The following is a 10,811-nucleotide window of genomic DNA, read 5'->3' as shown; positions in this document are numbered from 1 at the left end:
CCCTAACCCTAACCCTAACCCTAACCCAGTGGTGGGTAAAAACTTTACAAAGCGAGGGCCGCATCAGTGGGCCATGAAAAGTCAAAGGGCCGCACCTTTTAAAATCGGGCGGTGCGCTCTAAAACAATACGTGCGTTTCGCTTCAAGGGCGCCATCTCTGGACCATAATTAGCTGAAATGGCGTTTCAGAGCGAACCAGAGACAATAGAACACTAATCTGTATGACACTGAAAAAGTCAGCCTCGGTTCAAGCACAAACATGTTGACTCATAAAAATTTATTGATTTAAAAAAATAAAAATTATTTTTCCATTTTTATTTTTTAATATGCTGCAGGCTTCCGCGGGCCGCACGCGAAATTTTTTTTCCCACTTGAGTTCCGGACCACAGCCAATCAGTGCACTCCATTCACTCGACTTCCTCGAAGCAACAATGTAAAATGAATACCCCTTATACCTAACCCTAACCCTAACCCTAAACTTTCATAAAAATTTATTGATTTAAAAACATTGAAGCAACAATGTAAAATGAATACCCCTTATACCTAATCCTAACCCTAAACCTACCCTAACTATAATCCAACCATATATATACGAACCATATATTACAAAACACTATCTATGGTGGGTCCGGAACTCAAGTGGGAAAAAACATTTCGCAGGCCGCACAGAACCCGGTAGAGGGCCGCATGCGGCCTGCGGGCCGCAGTTTGCCCACCCCTGCCCTAACCCTAACCCTAACCCTAACCCTATCCCTGCCCCTAATTAAATTTAAAATATATGTTAAAATTAGAAGTGCCTAGTAAACATATCCTATCGCACCTTTCAGCCGGCTGCCCCGCTCACATATATCGATATCTATATAATCTCTATTCTCTATACATGTATTTCCTCTCCACCCTGCCGATAAAACGTCTATATTAGAGTAAAGTTTTACAAAACATGTTGGAATGCAGCATAACCTATTTATTTCGAACGCCATTGCTACAAAGCGGGTATAGCGCCATCTACCGTCAAAAATTGTGATTCATTTTAGTTTATAAATTGTTATTGCGATATACAGATGGCAACCGTGTGCTACCGCCTAGAAAAACTCATACGAAGTAAACACTTCCATGCAACCAATTAACCTTTGACAATAGTTGTGTTATAACTTATAGGCAGGGAAACACCATTGTCACGTTGTACATAGCAGCTACGTGGAATAAGCGTATTCTCTAAATCTTACACGTTACACATCGGGAGCTTCGCTTTTAGGCAGTGCCTGAATCTGAATATTATAAAAACGTTAAATGGCGATCATTTAGGTGTAACGCCATCACTCGCCCTCATCTCAGACTTTCACATCTCAAACATTTATTTTTACATAAAAAAATACGCATATAATTATCAAAAGTATATAATGGGAGTTCTCCCATATATACACTTCGTTTCTCGAATGTACGTCGATGGTTGCTCAATTAAAACTGACTTCTTCTCACTCACTCATTTGTGTCATTTTTTGTGGTGAGCTACAGTGACATTGACACTTTCATTAAGAAAGAGAGAGAGACCGAGAAAGAAACACAGAAAGAGATGGTGGGAAGCGAGGGGAAGAACGGAGAGGGAATAGGACCTACACACGCAGGTGCAAATTTACACAAAAACATATTTATTTATCACCGTCATCAACACGGAATCAGTAGGGTTTCGTACGCAGCACTAGAAGGAAGGGGCAGCTCTGTACGACGCATGTTGTGTCCAAGCAAAAACTCGCACACACTCGAGCAGACGTTATTCCATGCTCTTCAGACGCTAATGTAGCTGTGATCTTATGATGCCATCGTGGAAGAATACATATATTTATTTATTTGATAAAAAAAGAACTACTTTGATTATACTGCATGTATAACTCTTCTTGCTGTTTGTTTAAAACTGCATTTTAAGGTAAAAATCTTAATGATTTCGTTAAAACAGTGTAATTCGTTCTGAACCCCCTAAATATAATAACGGGTAACTATAATGAGGAAAACACGGATGAGTACCCGCTCACACATATCGATATCTATATAATCTCTATTCTCTATACATGTATTTATATAATTCTCTATATAACCGTGTTAGTATTTAGAAATCAGTGGCGTTTTCTAATACTAGATGGCGCTACCGTGTATAAACAAGTTGCTGTATAATACATATATATATGGGCATGGCGGCGCTTCTCAATCAATGTTACCTCAGCGTGTAATGCGGAGGCAGTCAGTCCGTCATGGCATCGCGGTTGAATACGGTAGAAAGTATATCGTGTCGGTCACACAGTACACAAAACATGCCGTCTGATCCCGGAATCGCAGAGGAGTCAAGTGAAAGTGAAGCAGAGGTGGAAGAAGCAAGATCATATCATAGGAAGATCTCAACTTCGAAGCAGATACAGGTTTCGGTAAGTGTAAAATATACTAAGGAGTTCAAGTGATAGATAAATGTACACGTTGCTACGTACGCTAATAGTAGTAATGATAGTAATGTGCGAAGTAACAGTGTCGTTCTTTCTCGCGATCTCTACCGTAATATGACATTTGCCAACAGGGAATATGTGTCAGATTGTCTGATAAACTTGGCGAGATTTATCGCCGGTTCAATTCAACATTGGAACCACAGGCACTTGGAACGTCTCAATTAAAAAAAAAAGGTAAATAAACACGAAATGTATTTACTACCAAAGTCTTAATGCTTCTCTAACCTTATCTTATCAACTAACATCATCCTATCCAATCACAGTACTGGACATCATCTCTATCCTTGAACCCCGCACGCCCGCCCTGTGCACAAACAACATGAATAAAAGATCATTATTCATGTTGTTATGAATTCATGTTGTTTGTGCACAGGGCGGGCGTTCCGTACATGTACTTGTGTGTTGCAGATGAGCATTTGACCGCCATTTACGGGTAATTATCGGCAATAATAGGCGAAATAGAGTAGAGAAACGTTGAGACTTTGGTAGTAAATACATTTCGTGTTTACATTTTTTTTTTTATTGAGACGTGCCAAGTGCTTGTGATTGGAAGCGCTGATGGGTTTAGGAATAGGATAGGCCTAGGGTAAGTGAGTGGTTGCCGTATAATCGGCAATACCCAGCAGAATCAGTAGCAGCCTCACGTTACTTTTTCGCTTCACACTACCTGGCGTGAAATCGTGAAACAGTCGCAGAGCCTGGTGGGGCTAAATCAGTAGCTTTCATACTATAGTACAGTCTATAGATCTCGTTGGAACGACCACAGGAATACTGCGGCAGCGACTAGAGCTAGTACCGTACAGCAGTCGTGCAACACAAACGGCAGCATTGTATACGTAGGAGTTGGGCAATAAGTGTTACCGGTTTATACGGTAGCCGGATTTTAGTGTTAGACTATTGTTGGCTCAGGTAAGGGTTTGGGATAGTGTGACAAGGATAATTGTTTCTGTATAGGGGTACCAGACCATATAGGATTGATCCTGGTAAGGTTTCCATTTTTTTTTTTTGATTTGATAAATTAGAAAGACAATGATTCAATACATATTCTCTAAGCAAGAATTCATTGTTGAGACTTCCCACTCTCTCTGTCAATACATGTAACATGTACTTGTAAACTTATGTTTGTAGCGATAAAGGTTTTGTAAGTGTAACCGACTATAGTTTTTACTAATTTTTAACTACTCCCATGCAGTGTAGCTTGCAGTAATTAAAGATGCATTCCTACTTACTTATGCAACTATATATAGTAATTCAATTACGAGCAAATGTTATACACCCAAAAAGAAAAGTATAAACTGAAAGTCAGTACGATATACACTCCTAAAATTGAAAGGAAATTCGTTTCAAAATCACTTTTTTCTTATTGTGTCTGGTAATGCCAGTAATATAAGCTCATTGAATTCACATGAGCGGCATCTGTGGCGTCTCTGGTAAAACTGAGGACCGAGAAAAATCAAAATGCTCTTGTCCATCTAGTTATTTTTTAAGGAAAAAAACATGGAATAAATGTAATCCCAAAGATTTTTGTGTCTTGTGTACATGTATAGGCAAGCATGTACATGTAACATGAGGGTATATGTATTTGACCATGGCGTTGACAGCAAGTGCAGCGGTTGCGCACCTTGATTGACGGCATCCTTCTGACCGATATTTGACCAAATATCCATGGCAATAGACTGCCGTTGTTGCCCTACCTGTGGTGTATGAGTTCATGTTTGTCCCACAAGAAATGTTACTAAGAAAGGTTGCCTTGATAATACCAGTATATTGTCTAACTCCTGACGTAGTGTAGTAAGTGTACAAACGTGACAGCTATCCACTCGGACAGGGTCTCTATAAGGTACATGTGATATCCGAAGACATGTGCTACGCAGGACGGCTTGCAAATCTTTTGAAAATCTCAAACGACCCTGAAAATCTTCTGTCAATTGCTCTTCGGCATTTATACAATGTCGGGATCTGTCTAGTCCTGAGGTAACACTTTTGGGCATACTGAACTACCGTGTTATTACTTAGTGTGTAGATATTTAAATGCAAGTAAATTTGCTAGAGATTTAATTTAGTTATTTTAATTTGTAAAAAAACAATAGTTCGAATATATATAGTTACCGAAGTAAAAGTGGTTTTTAACCGATAAAAAGTAGTAACGTTCTGAAAAAGGGTTAAGTACAGATAAGTTGTAACATTTCGTAGGATTTTTAACAGATATGTATAGATGAATAGAGAGGTCGAACCACAGCCTTGCCGCAGTGCCTATTGTGGTTCAAACGCACGGTCCGGAATGTTGTTAGAGTGCTGAGTCTAAAATATGCATGTCATGCATCTCTCCCGACAACAATTCGTTCATCTTGTAGCTTCTAGGTTTATTGGCAAGGGCTTTTAGGCTATATAACGTCTCGGGTTATGACTGCAAACAAATTGGAATGGCCCCCCATCGTGGTGGCAGATAAAAAGTACGTTACTTCTATAGCAGATGTGCGACTAGTCTACAATGATATAAGCACTGATTAATGCCGTATCATCACATCTGACAGCACAGCTTACATACAAGCTGTTAGTCTTCCTCTTCCGTCATTTCCCTTCCAAGTGAACCACTAAGCGTCAAATAAAGCACAAAACTTCGTGCTCTTTTCCTTTAAAACGCATCCCGTATACGCCATATAAAACATGGCAAATGCGATTTTACCAAAGGCGTGATTCACCGTCGCTTAGATGGGTTTAGCCTTACATTGCCATCCGCCTAACAGATACTGGCGATATTTGAAATGTGTGCGAGAACGGATTTTGAACAAAAGAAAGATTTACGCGTTTTATTTGATCGCGTTAGTACGTGGCCCTAACTACACCGATATGGCAAGCAAAGTATAATTTGGTTAGTTAAAGTGGCAATACATCTACCTTAACGGATGCAGTTTACACTAATCAAAATTTGCAAATACTTTTTGTCTGTTTCGTGTAAAATATACTCACTAAAACTATTTTAACTGTGCATGTTGAAATTTTAACGTTATAGTCACCGTTTAACCATGCAACGAATATATCTAGATATTGCAACATGCACGGAAACCATGTTTACAAATGTTACCTCTGGGAAAAATAAATGTTGGCATGGGTTTTATAACATTTTTGGAAACTTTCTTTTAGTAGTGAGCGTTGTTAAATAGCTTTTATATAAGTTAAATTATATATTTAGCTTATAAATTTATATATATATGCTTAGTTAACATTAGCTTTTAATCAGCTTGGTTAATATTAACAGTACTCATATATTTTATGGAAAAATCTCTGAACAAAATTTATTATGTATTGTAATACAGTTTATGAATCTTTGCTAGATCAATATCTAAAAGTGATTATAGAATTTTGTAAAACCTGGGCATACAATACGAAGAGTGTTACGTTTAACATTGTATATATTGAAGGCAAGTGCAACGTTTGCAGACATTCAGTGTTCCATTTCATATGCACACGGTTTAGTATGTATTACTATACGCGTGGACTTGCTTGTGGCAAGATGATTTTTGCGAACACAAAGTTGTTTGCTTTTTCGGTCGTGTGAATTCAGTATGACATAAATTGCAGGAAATTGATTATTTTTCTACAGCGAATGGAAACACGCGCTCAGGGCAATCCTACATAAATGCTGTTGCTGAAAAAGCAATTTTTAAAGTAATTCTCACGAATTAATACGAGGTGAATCTGATAAAATAGATATATTGAAGTGGTTTGTAAATTTATTCCGAAATGGTTTTTATTTGTCATAAGCTTTCAAGCTATCAAATTCGAGTTACGTATCCGTGTACCAGCATCATGTAAATATTATTTTAATGGCTGTATAATATTATGAGATAATAATGTTATATATGGCTACTGTATATATAGCGTTACGATTTTTTCCCATATAATTGTACCGTAATGTTAAATTTTTATGTCATCCTATCTTTCAACTCATCACCTAAAACGGCTAGTTTTGAAATGGTCTGCCTCGCAAGGATAAGCAATCAAAATGAGGCTGTCAGAGTAACCCAATGTGCCGAAGTTGGCTCAAGCGAAGTGGTTAATGTGAGTGAGTGTACGAGTAATGTTGTTAATTATGCAGCTCAGCTGCTGAGATGTGTGAGATGTGAGGTGTGTGAGATGTGAAACAGGTATGTTTTCTGGTGGGTGCAAAATGTTCCATAGCAGGTGTCAGATACGGCGCAGCCACACGCACGCACGCACGCACGCACGCACACACGCACTCGCGTTTGCTATATTACAACGACAGCACATGTATGTTCAATCGTTGGATTTTTTTTATCCATTATACGGGTGGAGTCTGAAAGACAAGTAGGTGGGCGCGGCAGTTTGTTATGTTAAAAGGATATAGCGCTCGCTTACTAGGTTTTAATTTATTTCGGCATGCAGTTAAATGAGTATTGATTTATGCTGCATACGATTTTTGTTGTTCAGTATTAATTGAAATAAGTTAAATTAATTCATAAATTCTATCTATTAATTTAATTACTTATAGCAGAATTAAATGAACAGTCCATTAATTCTTTGTAAAAATACGAGTGTATGTATACGTTTATATACTTGCTTAAAAGGTATAGCATGTAGTTTCAAGCAGCTTCTTGAACTTTGGTCCATTTTTACATTTATTCCAACGTTGAGTAAAGGTAGTAAAGAAGTTTTGATATTGCACCGTGTTTGATATAAAAATTCTAAAATTAGCAGGATTTCAGTGTCTTTACTTATTGCAAAGCTTATATGGTAATAAATATCAGAAATGCGTTTAATTACTCCTGCTGTTATCATAATTTGAGCGAGGAATGCATATATAATCATGCAAAATAATTTTTACTTGAAAACACTTGCTGCTAGCTTTTCATATATTCTTAAATAAATAATTAATAAGGTAAGCATCCGTACAGTGAGATTTCCGTCACTGTGCTTTACGTCATGGTACGACTACGTAATGGTACATCATGGTACGTCATAGTCACAGCTTGATTACTGCCACACACACCCTTGTAGATACGTCAATAGTATATATATAGCTATATATATAAGCAGCATTTCAGCTCTATTCTGTAGCTTGATAAATACTGAATTGGGTTTCGGCTGACAATTGTATGGCTCGCTGTCAATAATATGTTTGAAGGAGCATAGGCGGCTGCCACTGGCGCCCTTTACACCTAGTACTATCGGCTTCTACTTTTATATTCATATGCGTTTTATTTAATATAGAGCTGACGGCAGCAATGTAATAATCCTCGAATTATCTAATATCGCCAATATATTAATACGCGATATGATATAAAGATAGAAGTCGCAAGTAAGTACTATAGGGAATACTCGAATATGACAATTAGTTGCAGATTGCTAGCCATCTAAGCGCGTGTTGGTAAGCGTGTACCTTTAAAGCCATTGAATGAACTGCACAGCAGGTATACGGTCCAGGCTTAACGCGCCCGATTCAAATCAGATCAAGCGCAGTTTCTAAGTTATACGGCGAACGATTAGTGCGAGTGATTTCCGAATGCGGACAGTGCTGCATCGCTTGCCTTGCATAACATTTACAGAGCGCAGCTCACTCTCCATCTATCTCTTATTCGATCTCTCGTCTCTTCTCTCTTCTCCTCTCTCTCTGCTCTGCTCTCTCTTCTCTACTCATCTTCTATGGCCTCTCTCGCTCTCTCTCTCTCTCTTCTCTCTCTCTCTACTACCTCTCTCGCTCTCTCTCCTCTCGCTCTCTCTCATCTCTCTCTCTCTCTCTCTCTCTCTCTCTCTCTCTCTCTCGTCTCTCTCGTCTTCTTAATCTCTCTCTGTTCTCTCCTCTATCTCTCTATCTCACTCTCTTCCTCTCTTCGCTTCTCGCTCTCTCTCTCTTGTCTCTCGCTCATTTACAATTGCGCGGTGCGCTCTCTCTCGCTCCTCGTCTCCTCTATCATCTTCTCTCTCTCTCTTCTTCTCTCTCTCTCTCTCTCAGAGCTCTCTTCTCTTCTTCTCTCTTCTCTCTCTCTCTCTCTCTTCTCTCTCTCTCTGTTCCTCTCCGTCTCTCTCATCTCTCTCTCTTCTCAACTCTCTCTCTCTCTCTCTCATCTCTCTTTCTCCTCTCTCTCTCCTCTCTCTCTCTACTTCTCTCTATCTCTCATCTCATCTCTCTTCTCTCTTGTCTCTCTCTCTCTCTTCTCTCCCGTCTCTCTCTCTCCCTGTCTCTCTCTCTTTCGCTCTCTCTTCGGCTCTCTCGTCTTCCCTCTCTCTTCTCCTCTCCCCGTGGGTTCCGCGTTTCTGGGAGCAGTGCAGGCAGACGCGCGCAGTGTGCGTTTTCGGCGCATTATTTTATGTAGTATTTGTGAATGAAACAGTAAATGGCCACCTGAGAGGGGCGTACCGTGAGCTGCAGCAGCTTCCAAATGTGACGTATCAATGCCGCGAGCATGCATAATCATGAAAGAATGCTCGAGTAAATCAATGCACGAAGAGAGAATCAATCGCTCGCTCACTCCCCCTCCCTGTAAGCGCACGCACGCACGCACGCACGCGGCGTTGCCTGCATGGCAGATACGTTACATGACAGAGTAGTGCCGATCATCCGAGGACAGATGAAAGATGCTTATGCCGTACAATGGATCGGTTTGATGTCGTGGCCCTGTGTGTGTGTGTGGGTGTCTGCTGTGATAGTTGTGTAGTGCGTGCGTCTTGTGGTGTGATGTGGGGGGAGGCGGTGCATGTCTGTGTATACGCAGTGATATTATGGGGTTTCGATCTATAAACCATCTTGAAACAGGTGGTGGTGCATGTTATCAGAAGTAGATAATAGGGAATCTCTATTATTCCTATTATATAGGGGTTCCATATTATCTACTTCTGATGTTATCGCAGATGGCCGTTGTGTCTCCGGCAGCGTAGAAGGGTAGCATCATGGGATCTGATGAAGAATGTTTAAAATTGTTATTCTATTATTATTAATAATCGAATAAAATAATGATAGCAATAATGAGGGTACGATCCGAAGTGCAAAAATGCATTTTTTTCAAATGTAAATCGGAATGGCGACGTATTCTATCCCGAATAGCCATTTTACTGACAAAATGTCACACATTTGTAATTAAAAGATTTAATTGCGTCACTATTATTATCCGAGTGTGAATTCACCATCTATTCTGGATGAAGATGTCACTGCCGTTTTTTCTCCGTTGAGAGTGTTAGTTGATTATAGCTTCGGCGTGTGCTAGCTGAGAGAGTACTTGATGATTGCGAATGTTTTCATGTTCGTAATGGCACAAGCTGACAGATGGGCAGATGCTTGACGACACTTGTGATGTTATTCTATTAAACAAACCCTTTGCTGCATCTTCGGCGCGCAAGCTGGAGCCGTGCCAGATATATTTGCCGAGCTGATATTTGCTGGAAGCGGTCTTTTCGCTCAGACCTCGCCGAACGTTCGCTGTTTCTCTCGAGTTACTTCTGAGTTTTCTTGAAATTTGCGCTACTTCACTGGGCGACAGTTATTACTGTAGGTGGAAATGCATTAATTATTAAACGAATTACGAACATTACGAAATGTTCCCGATAAGTCAGAAATAAACAGCAAAGGTTGAATTTTTGGAAATCTTAATCATGAACTGGAATTTTCATTTTTGGAAACCGTTTAGCGAGAGGGATTTTAGTGCCCCACAACCACGCCAACGTCATTGTGATCAGTGACGTCATCAACATCAGTGAGATCATTGTATATATATATATATATATAAGCAGCATTTCAGCTCTATTCTGTAGCTTGATAAATACTGAAATTGGGGTTTCGGCATGACACAATTGTATGCTCGCTGTCAACATAATATGTTGAAGGACATAGGGGTGCCACTGGCGCCCCTATTCACCTAGTACTACTCGCCTTCTACTTTATATCATATGCGTTTATTAATATAGAGCTGGGCAGCAATGTAATAATACCTCGAAATATCTATATCGCAATAATATTAATAAACGGATATGATATAAAGTAGAAGTCGAGTAGTACTAGGTGAATACTCGATATGACAATTAGTGCAGATGCTAGCCACTAGCGCGTGTCTGGTAACGCGGTGACCTTAACGCCATTGCCATGGTGACCAGCAGGTATACGGTCCAGGCAAGCGCCCGATTCAATCAGATCAACTCGCAGTTTCCTAATATACGGCCGAACTGTAGTGCGAGTATTTCCGATGCGGACACGTGTGCATCGCTTGCCCCTTGCATAAACATTTACACAGCAGCAGCTCACTCTCCTCTCTCTCTTCTCTCTCTCTCTCTCTCTCTCTCTCTCTCTCTCTCTCTCTCTCTCTCTCT

At 39.8% G+C, this 10,811-nt stretch overlaps 1 protein-coding gene across 1 annotated transcript in view; it reads left to right on the top strand.

The window, feature by feature from the left end:
• Positions 1-2,218: 2,218 nt before the first annotated feature.
• The window catches only part of LOC106807460 (diacylglycerol kinase delta-like), a gene marked incomplete in the record, with an annotated part of 112,976 nt that continues 104,383 nt past the window's right edge, over positions 2,219-10,811 (top strand). The window contains 1 exon segment of the mRNA XM_014809796.1: positions 2,219-2,417. Within this exon segment, the coding sequence (XP_014665282.1) occupies positions 2,247-2,417 (171 nt within the window).

Source organism: Priapulus caudatus, unplaced genomic scaffold, assembly GCF_000485595.1.
Source record: "Priapulus caudatus unplaced genomic scaffold, Priapulus_caudatus-5.0.1 Scaffold216, whole genome shotgun sequence".
Lineage (NCBI taxonomy): Eukaryota > Metazoa > Priapulida > Priapulimorpha > Priapulimorphida > Priapulidae > Priapulus > Priapulus caudatus.
The sequence above is the reverse complement of the archived record's forward strand: the minus strand, read 5'-3'. Positions and strand labels throughout refer to the sequence as shown.